The sequence below is a fragment of the Lagenorhynchus albirostris genome, chromosome 19, assembly GCF_949774975.1.
Source record: "Lagenorhynchus albirostris chromosome 19, mLagAlb1.1, whole genome shotgun sequence".
Taxonomy (NCBI): Eukaryota; Metazoa; Chordata; class Mammalia; order Artiodactyla; family Delphinidae; genus Lagenorhynchus; species Lagenorhynchus albirostris.
This window is the reverse complement of record NC_083113.1, coordinates 5280933-5299744: the sequence shown is the minus strand read 5'-3', so window position 1 is coordinate 5299744 and position 18812 is coordinate 5280933. Positions and strand designations below refer to the sequence as shown.

The 18812-nt window shown below is 48.6% G+C and overlaps 2 protein-coding genes across 2 annotated transcripts in view; one reads left to right on the top strand and one right to left on the bottom strand.

The window, feature by feature from the left end:
* Nucleotides 1–566: 566 nt before the first annotated feature.
* LOC132510208 (leukocyte immunoglobulin-like receptor subfamily B member 2) lies at nucleotides 567–5866 on the bottom strand. The gene is given in 16 exon segments (XM_060132006.1): nucleotides 567–710; nucleotides 1238–1344; nucleotides 1458–1490; nucleotides 1719–1931; nucleotides 2248–2355; nucleotides 3202–3311; nucleotides 3769–3947; nucleotides 4017–4102; nucleotides 4427–4486; nucleotides 4697–4747; nucleotides 4750–4854; nucleotides 4857–4916; nucleotides 4919–4978; nucleotides 5104–5366; nucleotides 5368–5404; nucleotides 5818–5866. Coding segments are annotated over 16 exon segments (1665 nt in total).
* The window catches only part of CDC42EP5 (CDC42 effector protein 5), a 145081-nt gene continuing 128452 nt past the window's right edge, over nucleotides 2184–18812 (top strand). Inside the window, exon 1 of the mRNA XM_060131329.1 lies at nucleotides 2184–2341. The gene's annotated coding sequence lies outside the window, so the exon portion shown is untranslated. The remainder of the gene's footprint in view (nucleotides 2342–18812) is intronic.

Sequence of the window (18812 nt, the reverse complement as noted above, 5' to 3'; positions counted from 1 at the left end):
GGCAGGGGATGCAGGGGAACCCTGCCCCTCCCCCTGCATTTGGAGTTTCTGATGATATTCTTGGTCCCAAGGGAGGCGGGCTCCCCTTTTCTCTGTTTGAGAAGCTGCCTCAGGCAGGGAAGGAAGGGGCTTGGTCTCAGGAAATGAGGAACACTTGGCGTTGAGCAGCTGCGGCCACAGGGCACACTAGGCCCGGCCCGGGGCGTTCGTGGGGGTGATGCAAGTGTGGTGCAAGAGCCAGCTTCACAGTCAGGGCTCAGGGTTCTTTGCGAAGCCTGTGGAGCCTGCAGAAGGATCCAAGTCCTCGCAGCTACTTGGGCTGGGTGGTAGGCCTCCCTCTCCCCAAGGTGTTGATGGCAGTAGGGTCCTTGAGGTCAGGACCCTTGGTAGGGACCATAAAATCAGCTGTGCTGTCCATGGAGTTCTGGAAGCAGTTGGCTTCCAGGAGGTCTCAGAAGCTCCTGGTGGTTCGTGTGAGGACTCCAGGCTGGCTGGAGTTTGGTATAAGCATTTATGGGGGCAGCTCCTGGGGGTCCCTGGAGCGTGGGGTCTGGGTCCTTTGTGGGCTAGCGGACGGCGAGAGCAGCATACACGCTGGGCTCTGCTGGGGGCTCCCCTGACTGGGGGGCAGGGGTTGCAGTCTCCCGTCTGAGGGTCGAGTGGTTCAGCTGGGCATAGGTCACATCCTGGGGGGCTTCAGATGCGGCGGCCTGCGGTGGGGGAGAGGGAGGGAGGGTGGTTGGGTGGGGGAAGCCTCGGGGCCCGGGAGGGAAAGGAGGCACTCCTTGGTGGTCTTAGTCATCAGGGCTCTGTTGGAGACAGTGAGCACTGGTCTCCGAATCTTTCCTTCCTTCAGTCCCTGTAGCTTTGAGCCTCAGGGAGGAGGGAAGTGAAGGAAGTTGAAATTCCTGTGACTGGTGGCTCGTGTAAGTTTGGTGCAGGGGAGAGGGCAGGACTGGAGATAGGAATTGGGTGTGGTGTCATCAACATGGAGGGACAGTGGGACCCCGCTGCAGCCTGGGAGCGAGCTAGGGTTCTCCAGTGTGAACAGGAGCTGATCCTCACCCGTTAACCAACGCACGAGGTACGTTGCTGGATCACCCAGCCTGGAGCAGCCAAGGGACGAGCGAGTATTTTAGAATCCTCTGGAGTTTAGAAGGCATCCCCTCTGGGCCTCTCTGCAACCCCAGGATTGGATTTAGCCCCTTTGTGGGGGGCACAGACTCTTAGCCCTAACCTTCAGCCCTGCCAGCTCGACCTGAGCATTCAACACCTTGAAGGTCAGAGGAGACCAGGTGTGGGGTTGCAGCAGCCCACAGGGCAGGTGCTTCCAGAAGGGAGAGGCTGCCAGGAGTTGAGGGGCGTCAGGGTTCAGTGTCCGCTGGATTTAACGTCTGAACAAGGAGGTGTGGGTGCCCTGGTCAGGATTGGGGCAGCTGACCTGACCAGCTGCCTGCCGTCCTCTGGCTGTGTGTCTTCCACGACAGCATCCGGTGGGGACAGAACAAGGGGGTCCCATCTCTTGCCGAGATTCCCTGACATCTCACACAGCAGATGTCCAGAGAGGGTCAGTGATGTGGCCAAGGCCACACAGTATCAGATTCGAGCTCTCTCATCCCCAAGCCCAGAACCCTTTCCAACCACTCCCCGGTGTCCACTGCCCACCCACATTGTCTGGCCTTGTCTCCTGCCCCCAGGATGGCCCCTCTTCCCCTTACACAAGCTGTCCTCCTGGACGTCAGCAGCTGGGCTGGAGCTCGGCAGGGAGAGAGGAGTGTGAGGGGCAGTGCGGGAGCTGTGCGCAGGCTGGCCGGGGTGGGAGTCTTTGGGAGAGGTCTTGCCTCTTCTGCCGGCCTCTGTCCTCCAGCACTGATGCTGCAGCCGCTGCAGGAAGTTGGGAATCGGCCTCCAACCCACCCCAGAGCCCTTCTCTAGGGTTACAGTAAGATCCGCGAGGGCCTACGAACTGATAAGATTATAATCCCTTCCCACCTCCATAACGAAGTCAAGAGAAAAACCTAAACTATAAAATACAAAACTTGTATGTGTTTTCAAACCTTTCGTAAGTTTAAAAAAATCAAAAGAATAAAATACGTGTACACTTGTATTTAATCTCTTTAGATTTTCTCATTCGGAGATGCTGGAGGAGTTTTCTAACCTGATTTCACCCGTCTCTTAGGTTTCCCTTCGGCTGGTGCCCTAAGCCCACCACCTCCAGGGGTCTGAGTCACCCTGTTCCCTACTCACCCGACTTCCTGCGTCTGCTCTGACCCCGGTGTCGGACGACGAGGACGAGGGGCAGCAGGACGAAGGCCACTGAAACCCCAGTCAGGATGTTCAGGTACCATTTGAGACCTGGGGCACCAGTGATGTCATGAGTGAGCCCAAGATGCCATTTAATTGAGCGCCTACTGTGTGCAGGCTCATGTTGGGGTCTGTGCATTCATCTCCTCTAACTTTCACAACAATCGTGCAACAGTGACTGTCACTCCCACCCGCTTTACAGATGAGGAGACTGAGGCACAGAGGAAATGCACATGCCTCAGGCCACCCAGCCTGGATGTGGCAGAGCTGGGGTTGGAACCCAGGACTGTGGGCTCCCTTGTGTTTTTTTAAATTATTTTTTTAATGCTGTCGCCTCCAGGCAGAACACCAGTGCAGAGACGTGTCCCTCAAACCCAACCCCTACTCCTCTGCCAGCCCAGCCCAGATCTGTCCCCACTCTGCAGAGGCCTGGCATCCCCCCGCGGGGCCCGAGTGGACAAGGGTGTGTGTGTCTGGGAGGGGCAGGCGGGAGGCTCTGGCCTTCCTGAGCTCTAAACAGGGCCTGTGCTGAGGGCTCCCCATTGAGGGAGGAAGCAGGAGGGCTCCTCCACGCAGGTGAGCCTCGGACTCTGCGAGGAACATGACTCAGCTAAGATCGCAAGCCTGGGAAGTAGCAGAGCGGTGACTTCCAAGCTCTGTCCTTCCCTGACCCCACGGCCGCTCGTTGGAGGGCTGAAGCCCCTGACTTCAAGCAGGAGGGCGCAGACACCATCCCCATGCACAGTGTGGGAGCAGACGTCTTGCCCTTTGCAGTCGGGGAAGTGGGTCCCAGTGAGAAGAAGGAACTTTCCTCAGGCCATTAACTCAGGAAGTGGCTGAGCCAAGACCAGACTGAGCTCCTCCCACCACCACCTCCCCACAGAGACCCTCACTCACCCGTCTGCACACCTGACTGTGTGGGGGAGAAGCTGATCCTCAGAGCCTCCTGGGGGTCAGGACAGGAGGGGAGGGCCAGGGGCTGCTTCTCCCCACACAGCCCACTGCTCCTGCCCCAGGATGGGCCCCGACATCTCCCTCTCCATGAGCCCCCACCCTTCATCCACCAGCCGCAGAGCCCCGGGAGCCCTTTGGTCTCCCCGCATCTCTGCCCGACTCCCAGCCCTCTGGGACACAAGCTGTGCCAGGGCCTGTGATCTTGGTCCCTTGGGGACTGAGGCCACTGCTAGCCACCCACTCTTGTGTCATTCTCTCAGGGTGAGGGGCTACGAGGATTGGGGACCAGAGGAGGATGGAGATGCGGGGGGGGGGTTCTGATCTTTTCCCCTTCTGGTCAGCCCCGAGTCTTCCCTACCACCTGGAACATGTCTGGACCCCAGGGATGAGGATGGTGCAAGGAAGGGAGTTGCTCTGGCCTTGTCCATCCCTTTACTGTTGATTCTCCTCCTTCTGTGACCCCCTCACTCCCAGCCCAGCCCAGAGCTGGGGACAGGACCCTGAACTGACCAGGAAGACACAGAGGGCCAGGGCTGGGGTCCCTCATCTGAGCAGGAGCTCCAGGGGTCGCTGGGCTGTGACCTCAGGGAGGGGGAGGTGCTGAGTGAGCTGTAGCACGTGTAGGTCCCACTGTGGGCTGAGGTCACAGGACTCAAGGTGAAGTTGTTCTGAAAGGGTGGAGCCGTGTCCTGCAGACGAAGGTTCTGGAGAGGAGTGAGTGACCCCTCCTTGGACAGATGGAGGGGATTGGACCAGACCTCAGAGCCACACTGCAGGGTCACATTCTCTCTGCAGGGTTCTGAGGCCCCCAGCTGGGCTAAGAGGGAGGGTTTCCTGTACATTCCTGGGGGCAAGGAAGGTCGTGATGTGTACAGAGCCACCCCCAACACACCCTTGACCCTGAGCTGAGGGACCACCATCCTGTCTCCAGGGACCCTGTCTGTGACCCCCTCTCAGCTGCTCTCAGCCCCTCTGTGTGGGTCTCTCTTATCTCCCGGCACCCGCTCCATTTTTCTCACTCACTCTCCCTGGACCACTGCCCTGTCTCAATGTCTGCTCTAGGACCCGTCCCAGGACCCCATCACCACCAGGGGTGGCTCTGGGCCCAGCACCCTGACAGCACAGTCAGGACGTGGGGCAGGACAGGGGCTGCTCACCGGCGATCAGCTGTCTCCACGGAGCACGAGAGAGCCCGGCTAGGCTGAGACGGAGGGCTCCTTGTACACCCCTGCAGAGAAGGGACAGCGGCACCGAGGGGGACGCACACCCCACACTGCTCACTGGGGCTGCAGTGAGAGCTCTCCTGGTCCCTCCCAGGCCTCCCGCCAGTGGTTCTGCCCCGGGAGGCCACTGCCCCTGACCCCCCATCACCCCAGGGCTCACTGGGCACAAGGCTCAGGTCAGGGGTCCAGGAAACGATGGGGCTGGGGGCCCTCACCTGTGACCTGGCGATGCAGAGGGTGACTGGGGTGTGACCGCACATGTGCAGGGAGCTGGGAGAATCATAGCATCCGCAGGTTCCCCCGCGGGAGGAGTTTAGGGGGCCCACAGGGCACACGGCCTGTCCCCTCCCATGGGTCCTCGATGTCCGGCGTCGGGCGGGTCGGCGCCTCCCTCCTTCAGCAGGTGCAGAGTGCCCGCTGCAAACTGTGAGCTGCCAGGGACACGCCCCCTCCTGAGGCCGCCACAGGGCGCGGCGGCTGAGAGGGAGGGGAAGGGGCTGGGTTAAAGGGGGGCCTTCACCCCGCTCACCGCAGGTGTGGGCTGTGAGGGGAGACGTCCGTCCCCCTGAGCCCACACTGTGCTCCCTCTGCCTGTAAGGACGCTGCCGCAGTGGGAGGGGACCCGGGTCCTCCCTCCCTCCTGTCCCCACCAGGGGCAGGGGGTCACTCCACTCTGACCTGTCTTTCCTGCAGTGATAGACACACTGGTACTGCCCTGCAGTGCTTGAGCTCGAGGATTCAAAGGGGAAACTGGCCTTGTTACTGGAGTCCTGTGGGGCCTTAGCCTCCCAGAGTCCAGAGGGCCTCTCTCTATACAGACGGTAGACATCAGCCCTCAGAGATCCCGGAGACAAGATGGTCACAGGGCTTCCCTTGGTGACCGACACCTGGGTCAGCCCAGATGGAGGGTTTGGGGAGGACCCCTGGAAAGGGATCAGACCTGAAGAGTTAGGGGTGCCCTTCTCCCGTCAGTTTCCCCAGCTGTCATTCCCCAGGCCCCTCCCAGACAGGTCAGCATCATTTCAGACCTGCTGTGTTCCCCCCAGATGACCAGGGGGTTGTTGGGTTGAAGCAGGAGGTCTGGGGAGCCTCACTTACCACGGGCCCTGACTCAGCCCTGGGAGAGAGTTCCCTGTGAGCGCCCATCCCCCAGCACACATCATAGATGCTCCAGGCCTGGTCTGGTCTGGGCCCTGAGTTCTGGGGTCAGATCTGGGGCTGAGCACATCCTTCCTCCCCCACAATTTCTGCCCCCACTGATCTGAGACCTGGGGTCTCTCAGCTTCAGACCTGGGAGGAGAGGGGCCCTTTCCCCCGTCCCTTCCCCAAAGCTCACCGAGGCAGAGAAGGGCAGTGAGGGTCGGGGTTGTGGCTGTGCCTCCCATGGTCCCCAGCCGTGCTGGTGTCTCACAAAGTCCACAGAGCCAGCAGGACAGACAGACACGCGGGGGCTGACAAGGTACAGGCTCTGTGTGACACATCTTGGGTTCCTCATCAGCCTCCCTCTGCTCTCCCTGAAGCATGGGGCCGAGGAGACAGCAGTCTCTGGGGATGTTTCAGGCCAGATCTGAGGCTCACCAGAACCCCCTGCCCCACTCTGCCTTCCTGTCCTCCCTCCTCATTCCAAATCCAAATCCAGAGAGTGACATAACATCCCAGAACACGAGGCTAGAAGAAGCAGGCCCAGGAGCGACCCCAACACCTGTTCCCATTCTTATTCTGCCTCTTACGTAGGCTGTGTGATCTGGGGCAAGTAACTTCCCTTTCCTGACCTTCTGTAAATGCAAATTTTGTTCCTTTCTTTCATCAGCTAGTCCAGTAAAGCAGTATTTGTGGAGCAATGACCATGTTCAGTCATGGTGCCAGACACTGGCGATTCACTGGTGAAGCCGACAGATTCCTTTCCTGGACTCATGGGGCCCAGAGTACTGAAAACAGACATTGCAAATATTTACATGGCAAACAATTCAGTTATAGTCTTGTGAGACTGTTACAAGTTGGAAGAAAAAAGAAAACGGGGAACAATGAGTTTCATTAACAGGTAGACGCCATGAAGCCTGGGTCCTGGTTGTGAGGTGTCCTTCTGGTGGATTGATGAGCAGTAGTTAGCTCAGGGGTGGTGGTGGTGGAGGAGGCATCCTTGACCAGAAAGATCTTGAGCTGTTCTCAGAACTGAGAGCAATTAGGCGAGGGCTGGGGCCTTGCCACACAGGCTCTTGAGCGCCATGTAAGTATTTTGGATTTATCTTTAAAGCAATTGGAAGATTTTAAGCAGCAGAGAGTATGAACAGATTTCTTTTATCAAAAGATTACCGCCATATAGAAAATGTAACGCAGGAGGGCTGTATTGATAATTAACTCTATTAATAGTAAAATTCCAACATTAATCTCTCTCCTGGATGATGTGGTGATCAGTATTTTAAGTCATTTATGTGGTTTTCTCCTATAAACCTTACACGAACTTAAAACAACATATATTTATAGTTGAGTGGAATGAAAAAGGAAGGCTTCTTGGTCTGGCAGGTTGGAAAGGACATGGCTCCGGTCACACTGGCCAAGGGGGCAGTCTGAGGAGGTGCAGAATTGTTCAGTAGCTCTGTGTATGTGTGTGTTTGGGGGAGACATGGTTATGTGTGATGAGTTTGGCTCGGGAGGGAGAGCGGCGTTTGCTGGGGCTGATCGTTCACAGCCTGGAATATCAGATGATGCGCCTTGACTTTGTTTCGAAGGTGGAAACTGTTGGAAGGGTTTTGAGCAGGGCAGGTTCAGATCCGATGCGGTTATAGGAAGAGTCCTTTGGAGGTGGTGAGAGCAATGAGCTGGAGTAAGGAGTGGAGCCTGGATTGGAGGACCGGGAAGGAGGCTGATGTGATGAAACAGACAAGATGTCCTGAGCCTTGCGATGGATCAGGGACATTATTAAGAAGGGCTCAAGGAGCACAGTGTGTGGATTTGGTGGTTGGATGTGAAGTGCAGGAGACTGGGGAACTGAAAGCGCTCCCACTCTCTGCCTTGGTTGCCTGGAGGAGCCAATGGGGTGGTCATAAATGGGGTGACCCCAGGAGAGAGGGACACATGGGGAGATGCTTGGAAGACTGATCACGTTCTTTAGAGTGAAGCACAGCCCTGCCTCCTGACCTGGGACTGGATTTTCTTTTCCCCAAACACTTCCCTTCACTGACTTCCTTGTGCCTATAATTCAGCACCATCTTTTTTCATCTCCCTTTTTCAAAACCTCTGAGTCAGTTCTGCCTCCTCAGTGCCCCTTCCTCCCCTGGGCAGAACTCTTCATCTCATTCTGTGAATTCTTTCTCCAGGCATGGGGTAAGAGCATAGGTTGGAAGCAAAGATATTTTAAAATGAACAACACCCAGGATCTGTGAGGCCATTTATATCATTGCTCTGCCAGCAAAAGGAGAATGATATCAATGAACAAAAAAATTTTTTTGAGGAGCTAAATACTGACGATTTTACAGATTTTTTTTTGATGTGGACCACTTTTTAAGAGTCTTTATTGAATTTGTTATAATATTGCTTCTGCTTTATTTATTTATTTACTTATTTATTTTTTGGCATTGAGACATGCGGGATCTTAGCTCCCTGACCAGGTATTGAACCTGCACCCCCTGGCGAAGACGAAGTCTTAACCACTGGAAGTCCTTCTTAACCAGGGAAGTCCCCAGATTTGTTGAAAGTCATCCATTTACATGTCCAAGATGCTCCACAAATGAAAAATTGGATAAGGTTTTAAAACGATGCCCATGAGGGCACACAGCAGAAGCAAGAAGAACTACAATCCTGCAGGCTGCAGAACAAAGACAACAATCACAGAAAGACAGAAAAAATGAAAAGGCAGAGGATTATGTCCCAGATGAAGGAACAAGATAAAACCCCAGAAAACCAGCTAAGTGAATTGGAGATAGGCAACCTTCCAGAAAAAGAATTCAGAATAATGATAGTGAAGAAGATCCAGGATCTCGGAAAAGGAATGACGAAAATGCAAGAAATGTGGAATGTGGAATCTTAAAAAAATGATACAAACGAGCTTATTTACAAAATAGAAACAGACTCAGAGAATAAACTTATGGTTACCAGGGGTAAGGGTGGTGGGGAAGGATAGTCAGGGAGTTTGGGATTGACAAAAAAAGAAATTGTATATCACTATATTGTATACTTGTAACATATAATATTGTATATCAACTGTACATCAATAAAAAAGTAAAATAAAATAAAATAAAAACGATGCCTACACATCACAATCATAATCAAACCAGTGGGAAAAAATTTGAAAGCATCCAGAGAAAAGTGCCAGGTTCCATACAGAGCAAAAAGGATTTGAACGATTACAGATTTCACATCAGAGACCACTATGGTCAGATTTATAGTTCTGAAAAACAAGAAGAGCTAACCTGGACTTCTTCTGGATATATTCTTCAGGAATGAAAGGAAAATAGTCATTCTTAGAGGAAGGAACACTGAGAGAATGTGTTGCCTGCAGAACTGCTCTAAAAAAAGTGATAAGGTAAGTTCTTCAGGCAGAAAGGAAATAGTTCTAGAGGGAAACTTGGAAATTCAACAATAAAGGAAGAGCAAAAGGTGGTAAATATCTAAGTAAATGTAACAGCATATTTTTCTCGTTTCCTCTTAAGTTCTTTAAAATATGTATGGCTGTTGAAAGCAAAAATAACAATGTCTGGTTGAGCTTTTAATATATATAGATGAATACATATAACAGCTACAACATGATGGGGAATGAGGGTGAAAGGACCTGTATGGTGATAAGGTTTCTGTGTTTCTCTTTTTAAAAAAAAAAAAAAATTATTTATTTATTTGGGTGCTCCGGATCTTAGTTGCGGCACACGGGATCTTCATTGAGGCATGCGGGATCTTTAGTTGTGGCATGCAAACTCTTAGTGGCATGCGAACTCTTAATTGCAGCATATGGGATCTAGTTCCCTGACCAGGGATCGAATCTGGGCCCCCTGCATTGGGAGCATGGAGTCTTAGCCACTGGACCACCAGGGAAGGCCCCTATGTTTCTTCTGAAGAGTTAAAATATTAACTCTGTGGAATTAGGTGTGTGTATTATAATGCCTGCAACGGCCACTAAAAAAACATGTGAGGATTTTCAGTTGGAATATCAATAGATATAATGGAATACTAAAAATATACTCCAAAAAGCAAACAGAAGGAAGGGAAGGGAAACTTGAAGAGCAAACAATAGAGGGGATAAAGAGAAGACAAACAATAAAAGGGAAAATGTAAATATAACCTTGTCAGTAATTACATTAAATATAAATGGTGAAAGCACAATTAAATGGCAGAGATTGTAAGACTGGATTAACAGCAAGTTAAGACCCAAGTATATGCAGTCCTCAAGAGGTTCACTTAATACAGTGGTATGAATAGGGTAAAAGTGGTATAAATAGGTTAATAGGATGAAAGAAGGTATTATGCAAACATTCATCAAAAGAAAGCTTACGTGGCTGCATTAGTCTCCTATTGGTGTTATAACAAATTACCACAAACTTAGTGGCTTTAAGCAACACAAATGTGTTGTCTTACTGTTCTGGAGGTCACAGATACAAAATCAGTCTCAGTGGGCTAAAGTCGAGGTGTCAGCAGGGCTGCTTGCTCTTAGTGGCTTTGTGGTGAGAATCTGTTTCCTTGCCTTTTTCGGCTACAAGGGGCTGCCTGCATGCAGCACCTGGCTTGTGGCCCCTTCCTTCCATCACTCCAACCCCTGTTATCACATGTCCTACCCCTGATTCTGATCCTTTTGTCTCCCTCTTACAAGAAGCCTTGTGAATACGCTGGGCTCACCCAGATTACCTAGGATAATGTCCCATCTCAAAATTCTTAATTTAGTCGCATCTGCAAAGCCCCTTTTTGCTATGTAAGGTAACATGTTCACAGGTTGCAGGGATTAGGGCTTGGATATCTTTGGGACAGCAAGGAAGTGACATTACCTTCCTTGGTGGCTGTGCTGTACAAGACAGTACAATAAAATGTATCAGAGGCCTTAGAGCAAGAAAATTATCAGGGGTAAAGATAAAAAGGTCAATTCATCAAGAAGACATAGTAATCCCAAATGTGTGCACACAAAGCCACAGAGCTCCAAGGTATATAAAGCAAAGACGGACAGAAATGAAAGGACAAGTAGATAAATCAACAGTTATAGTCAGGGACTTTGAGACTCCTGTCTTGGTAAGTGATAGAGCAAATAGATGGCCAATCAGCAAGGATATAGAAGCCTTGACTATGCTGTCAGCCAGCTTGACCTGACTGGCACACAGAGCACACCCAGCCAACAGCAAAGGACACCTTTTCCAAGTGTGCATGGGATACTGGCCAAGGTAGTCTTCATCCTTGGCTGTTAAAGAAAGCTTAACAGATTGAAAAGAATTACTGTCATACATCACTTCTTTTCTGACCCTAATGGAATTTCAGTTAAAATCTGTTATTAGAAAGCTATCTGGAAAATCTTCAGCTATTTGGAAATTAAACAACACACTTCTAAATCATCCATGGTGAGGAGCTCAAGGAAAATTGGAAAATATTTTGAACTGGATGAAAATGAAAATACACTAACCTTGTGAGATGCAGCTAAAGCAGTGTTTAGAAAGAAAGTAAGACCAGCAAGTGCTCATATTTAAAAAAAGAATGGTTTTGGGGACTTCCCTGGTGGTCCAGTGGTTAAGACTCTGTGCTTCCAGTGCAGGGGGCATGGGTTCTATCCCTGGTTGGGGAACGAAGATCCCACATGCCTTGTGGCAAGGCCAAAAAAAAAAGAGAGAAAGAAAGAAAGAATGGTTTCTAATCACTAAGCTAAGTTTTCATTTTAAGACACAAGAAAAAGAAGAGCAAGCTCACCTCAAAGTAAACGTAATAAATATTAAAGGGCAGAACTACATGAAACTGAAAACAGAAAAACAATAACAGAAATAAATGAAAGCCAAAGCCGATTCTTTAAAAAGGCCAATAAAATGGACAAACCACTAGTCAGAGAAATCATGGAAGAAAGAGGGAAGACACAACTTGCCGATATTTGGAATGAATGACAGGGTATCACTACAAACCCCACTGCTATTAGTAGGTAATAAGAAAATATTACAATTCTGTGCCCATAATTTTGACAACTCGTGAGAGACATAGACTACCAAAACTCACTTAAGGAGAAATAATCTGAATATTCTTTAAAAATATTAAAGAAATTGAATTTGTAGTTAAAACAACTCTCCAGCAAAGAGCACTCCTGGCCAGCGTGGCCTCACCGGCATCTACTACTAAACATTCAGGGAAGAAATAATGCAGTTTTACACAATCGCTTCCAGGAAATAGAAGGTAAAGAAACACTTTGCAGCAATTTTATGAGGTAAGCATTACTCCAAACTCAAATTAGGCAAAGACAGTACAAGGAAAGAGAGCTGCAGACCAATATCCCTCAAGAACATAGAAAATTTCTCACCAACATATTGGTATATGAAAGCCAACCATAGCTGAAGAGGATAACATGTCATAACCAAGTGTGATTTATCCTCAGATGCCAGGCCGGTTCAATATTTGAAAACCAGTAAGGTTAATCCATCATGTTAATAGACTCACAAAGAAAACCCACATCATTATATAAGTACATGCACAGAATGATTTGATAAAATTAATTAAATGCCCAGCTGTATAGGAATAGAAGGGAACCTCCTTAATCGGATGAAGAGCGTCTGGGGTCTACATTTACCTAATGTCATACCAAATGCTTTCCCTCTGTGGTTGGGAAGCAGACAGTGACGCTCTCATGACTTCTCTTCAGAATTGGCCAGTGCAGTAAGACAAGTGAGAGGGAAAAGAAGCTTACAGATTGAAATGGAAGGAATAAAACTGTCTTTATTCCCAATCTACATGATCCTGTATGGAGGAGTTCCTAGGGAATCTACAAAAGAGCTTCTACAACTAGTAGGTGAAGGAGCAAGGTCTCAAGATAAAAGATCAATATTCAAAAACCAATTGATTTCATTCTACAAATTAACAAAGGACAACTGGAAAGCACAATTAAAACACAATACTCTTTACTATAGCACCGAAAACCATGAACATGTAGGAATAAACATAAGTATTTATGTGTAAGATCTGAAGACTAAGAACTATAATACGTCGGTAAGAGAAATTAAAGAACAACAAAAAAAGATATACTGCATTTATTGATTGAAAGACTCAATATTTTAAGATATCAGCTCTCTCTAAATTGATATGTATTCAAAGAAACACCAATCAAAATCTGAACTAGCTTTTGTAGCAATTGACAAGCTGATACTAAAATAGAAATATGTAAGAGCAATAACAGCTCAAGAATTTAGAAAAGGAATAATATTGGACGTCTTATTCCAAGACTTAATATGGAAGGAACAAATGTAGTGGACGGTGTGGAATTTGCATAAGGATAGGTGGAAAAAATAAACAACAGAGATCCCAGGAGTAAACACACGTATATGATCAATTGATTTTTAACGAAGGAACAGAGTACTTCCTTGAGGAAAAGATAATCTTAACAAATGTTTCTGGAAGAACTGGATATTTATTTGGAAAAAATGAAGCTTCACCTTTACCTCACACCATACACAGTAATTCACATGAAATGGATCATAGATCTAATTCCATAGCAAAACCATAAAGTATCTAAAAGGGGACATTAAAGAAAATCTCCACAACCTTGGATTAGACAAAGATTTTTTTTAAAGGCTTTATTGAATTTGTTACAATATTGCTTCTGTTTTATGTTTTGGTTTTTTTGGCCGCGAGGCATGTGGGATCATAGCTCCCAACCAGGGATTGAACCCGCACCCCCTGCATTGGAAGGCTAAGTCTTAACCACTGGACCAGCAGGGAAGTCCCAAACAAAGATTTCTTAAGAAAGGTACAAAAAGACAGAAAACAACAAAAACAAAAGATTTATTGGACTTCATAGAATTAAAAACTTTTGTTCTTCAGAAGACTGTGTTAGGGAACTTCCCTGATGGTCCAGTGGTTACGACTCTGCGCTTCCACTGCAGGGGGCGAGGGTTCCATCCTTGGTCAGGGAACTAAGATCCTGCATGCCACATGGTGCGGCCAGAAAATAAATTAAAAAAAAAAAAAAAGACCATGTTAGGTAATGGAAGAAACAAGCCAAGACTAAAAGAAAATATATACAGTATATATATATATATATATATATATATATATATATAGTGTGTGTGTGTGCGTGTGTGTGCGCGAGATAAAGGATTTGTATGTAGAATAAATAATGACTTTTACAAATAAATAATAATAAAACCTTCCCACTTGAGCAAAACAGTTTAAACAGACATTTCTCAAAAGAAGAAATGGTGGCGCAGTGGTTGAGAGTCTGCCTGCCGATGCAGGGGACACGGGTTCGTGCCCCGGTCCGGGAAGATCCCACATGCCGCGGAGCGGCTGGGCCCGTGAGCCATGGCCACTGAGCCTGCGCGTCCGGAGCTTGTGCTCCGCAGCGGGAGAGGCCACAACAGTGAGAGGCCCGCGTATTGCAAAAAAAAAAAATATATATATATATATAAATGACCAATTAGCACATGAAAAACTGCTTAACATCTATAATAATTAGAGAAATGAAAACTCAAATGAGATACCAATAAAGTTGATGAATCAAAACATTATACTGAACAAAAGAGGGCAGCTACAGAAGAGTACAGACTCTATAGTTCCATTTTTATGAAATTCTAGACCTTGTGAAACTAATTCCTAGTGAGGAGGGTGTAGGTTGACTAAAAAGGTCACCATGGAATTTCAGGAGTGATGGCAATGTTTTATATGTTGATTGTGGTGACAGTTGCTACGTGAATTTCTACATTTGCCAAAGCTGATCAAACAGCACAAAGGGGGTACATTTCATGTCTCAGTATACATACACATGCATATTAGCCAGGCTCAACCAGTGTCCATTCCACCAGGATGAAGTCAACCTGCAACCACGTGTCTGATTTGCTTCCATAAGAAATGATACAATGTTAAGGACTCAAGTGTTCCTTTCCTCTGCTCACACAATGGACGTTCAGCAGTATCTGTAGTTAGATCACTCTCGGTGAATGGCAGTCAGTCCCTGCTTCCAGGCTGATGACTAGCCTCCATCTCTGTCCTCGGCCATCCTTCAAAGGCCCAGTGTGTAAGCAAGGAGGCAGAGGCTGGCAAACATCCACTGAACCAGGCGCCCTGTCCCCTTGGCTGTTAAGGACCCTGTCTGCAGTGAGGCTCTGGGGGGGATGTTAATACCTCATTGAAAGACCACGTGCCTCGTGCCCACTCCTGTACCCATTCCTCCTTCCTGGGTATCCTTGTCCCCTCCCGCTCAGTTCTCCTGACTGTCTAGGCAGGGCGGTTGCTCCCGTCCCCGGGTCTGTGTACATCTTTCCCTCTACCCTGTTCTCTTTCCACACACACAAAAGGTATCCTGTTCATCACCCAGATGTCTGCTCTGTGAAAGCATTTTCCCTCAGTATCTTTCAGGTACAGGGCTGTAGAGCAACACCACCCCCAAACCTGACGCTGCCCAGACGTGACCCAGGCCGTAAAGCTGCAGAGGACAGCTGAGGGAGGGGTGTCACTGTGACAGGTAGCCGTGGAGGTATCCTGTGCCTCTAACCCCTGCCTTTGTGGGACTTACCTTGTTCTGCGGACCTATTCCTGGCCCCAGGTTTACCACTCATCCAACAGTGGGTTGCAACCCAATGACTTGGTGGGAATGACACCACCTGGCTCATCACGGGAAGTTTCAGCTGCACAGACACTTGATGTCTCTTTGTCAGTCAGGCAGTGTCTGTTGGGAACCAGGAGCCTGCCAGGAGCAGTTTTCGTTTTAATTAATTTTATTTTTGGCTGTGTTGGGTCTTTGTTGCTGCGTCCAGGCTTTCTCTAGTTGCAGCGAGCGGGGTCTACTGTTCGTTGTGGTGCGCGGGCTTCTTATTTCGGTGGCTTCTCTTGTTGCAGAGCACGGGCTCTAGGCGCACAGGCTTCAGTAGTTGTGGCGCACGGGCTTCAGTAGTTGTGGCTTGTGGGCTCTAGAGCTCAGGCTCAGTAGTTGTGGCGCACGGGCGTAGTTGGTCCATGGCATGTGGGATCTTCTGGGACCAGGGCTCGAACCTGTGTCCCCTGCATTGGCAGGTGGATTCTTAACCACTGCGCCAGCAGGGAAGTCCTTAGGAGCAGTTTTTTAAGTGGCGTCTAGCTCTCTGTTGCAGGTGGTGGATGTGGTGACATGAACCCCTAGGGCTAAACCTCACCTCTGCCACTGGGGCTCAGCAGAGAATTCACACAGCCTCCGGTACACCTGGATACCCGGGGTCCTGGTACTGCAGCCTGAAGCTACTGCAGAGCCCCACCTTCCTGGGGGCTCCACTCAGACTTGCAAGCTTCTCAGTAACCTGAGAAGGCACTTGTTTTCTCGAGGATGATATATGCTGCTTCCACAAGCCGAGAATGCATACCCAGAATTGTGCCTCTTTCTCAGTGTTAGGTGTTGCGAGGTGCAATGGCACGTGATTTACTACACAGGGTGTGTCTTGGCAGCCCTCAGAGAATAGGCCCTCTATAAAGGTCACTGCTTTGGCAGGCTCTGAGTCTTTGAATTTCCCTTTCTTTCTTTCTTTCTTTTCCTTCCTTCCTTCCTTATGTCCCACCATATGGAATACATACCAGAGTACTCTCCACCCTCTAACCATCAGGTCCAATTAGCAAGATGTCATCAACGTTGTGGACAAATGGGATGTTATGCCCAGTGTCACGATGCCAAGGGTCCCTTTGGACTGTGCTGTGAAAGAGGGAGAGTTAATTTCTCTCTGGGCAAAGTATGAACGTGTACTGCAGTCCATTCTAGGTGAAGAACTGCTTCTTAGTTACCAGATCCGCAGCTGCATAGAAATGACCAAAGGCTGCCTGATTCTGTTCTAGGAAAAATATGCATCCCTCACAGCAGCTGTGACAGGACTTAGCGCTGGGTGAAGTCTGAGGCCCTCCACCACCAACCACCCTTGATCCGCTCAGTGTTTGCAGGGGCCAGGCTGGTGTATTAAGCAGGGGTGCGATGGGCCACCACCACTCCCTCCCTTATGTCTTTGAGGGAGGCACTAACCTCTGCTCTTCCACCTGACCGCAGGGTTGTTTTTGATTTACCATACACTGGGTTATACGAAAGTTGTATTGTGTTTTGTTTTTCTGTTCATGCCAGGCAGCTAGCAGGATTTTACATCCCCGACCAGGGCCTGAACCTGCACCCTGGGCAGTGAAAGCGCAGAGTCCTAACCACTGAACCTCCAGGGAATTCCCTGGAAAGTTATATTGTTAAGTATACAGAGTCTGCTTCCTTTCTTTAAAGACTGTGTAACTATGTTTTGGAAGTTGATTAAATGACTTTGTGGTTCAGCTTTGTGGTTCTTTTCAAGGCTTAAAAAAAAATCTGCTTTTGGGTACATCCTAGGGTTAGTTTGGCCGTACTGTGAAGGGTAGGTCTGCTTGTGATAAATCTTCTCAGTTTTCCTTCACCTGAGATTGTCTTTATGTCCCCTTCATTCCTGAAGGATAGTTTCACAATGCATAGCATTGGGGATCGACAGTTCTTTTCTTTCAGCCCTTGAAACTGTTGTGCCACTACCTTCTGATAAGTCCAAGGTCACGTGAGTGGTGGGTTCCCTCCACAGTGAGGAGGCATTTCTGTCTCACTGCATGCAAGGAACTTCTTCCTCTTTTTCTGGATTGTGATGCGTCTTGCATTGGATTTCTTGGGGCTCATCCTGTTTGGGGTTCACTGAGTTTCATATATGCATAGACTCATGGCTTCTGCAAAGTTTGGGGAAATTTCAGCCATTATTTCTTGAATAGTTTTCCAGTCTTATCCTCTTTCTCCTCTGGTTTTAGGATTCAGATCCCAGGGATGTGAGGTCATCGAGAGTCCGTTCTCATGCTTTTCCAGAATATGTGCTCACTGGTGTTCAGACTAATTTTTATCCTCGTATCTTTACATCATTTCCTCTGTTGCCTCCATTCTTTTGTTGGGTCCGTCCATCCATGGAGCCTTTTATTTTAATTATTGTATCTTTCAGATCTGAAATATCCATTGCATTCATTTTTTAAAATTTATTTGTTTTATTTTTGGCTGCGTTGGGTCTTCGTTGCTGCCCGCGGGCTTTCTCTGGTTGCGGCGAGCGGGGGGCTACTCTTCGTTGCGGTCCGCGGGCTTCTCATTGCAGTGGCTTCTCTTGTTGCGTATCACGGGCTCTAGGCATGCAGGCTTCAGTAGTTGTGGCTTGCGGGCTCTAGAGTGCAGGGTCAGTAGTTGTGGCTCAGGGGCTTAGTTGCTCTAAGGCATGTGGGATCTTCCCGGACCAGGGCTCAAACCCGTGTCCCCTGCCTTGGCAGGCAGATTTTTAACCACTGCGCCACCAGGGAAGTCCTCCGTTGCGTTCTTTATGTCTTCTTGTTTTTTGCTGAGCCTTTCTAGTTTTTTAGATTTATTTTAAGCATGTGTGTAATTGCTCCTCAAAGCATTTTTATTATGGCTGTTTTAAAAGCCTTGTCAGAAAATTCCAAAATCTGTGTCATCTCAGTGTCAGCAGCTGTTAAGGATGGTTTTTTCTCACTCAAGACGAGATTTTCCTGGTTCCTGTTGTGGCAAATGATTTTTCAAATTAGACCTGGTCATTTTGGATATTATGTTTTGAGAGTCTGGGTCTTATGTAAATCTTTGTTATAGAAAGACTTTTCTTACTCATGGCTGGGGCACTGACTCATTACTGCCAGGTGGATGGGGCAGTCCAGGTACCCTACTCGGTCTCCTTTGACACCCACTGTGTCATTACTGGGGGTCTTAGCAGTCTTAGTGTGTCTGCTGCCTTCTCTCTACCCTTCAGAGTACAGGCAGACCTTGGAGATATTGCAGGTTCAGTTCCAGACCACAGCAATAAAGTAAATATCACATTAAAGCGAGTCCCACAGTTTTTTGTTTTCCTAGTACATATAAAAGTTATGTTTACACTATACTGTCGTCTGTTAAGTGTACAACAGCATTGGTCTAAAAACACAATGTACATACATTAAAAAATAATGCTGTTGGGGACTTCCCTGGTGGCACAGTGGTTAAGAATCCACCTGCCAATGCAGGGGACATGGGTTGATTCCTGGTCTGGGAAGATCCCACATTCCGCGGAGCGACTAAGCCCGTGCAAAACTACTGAGCCTGCGCTCTAGAGCCGGCGCACCGCAACTACTGAGCCCATGTGCTGCAACTACTGAAGCCCGTGCACCTAAAGCTCATGTTCCCCAACAAGAGAA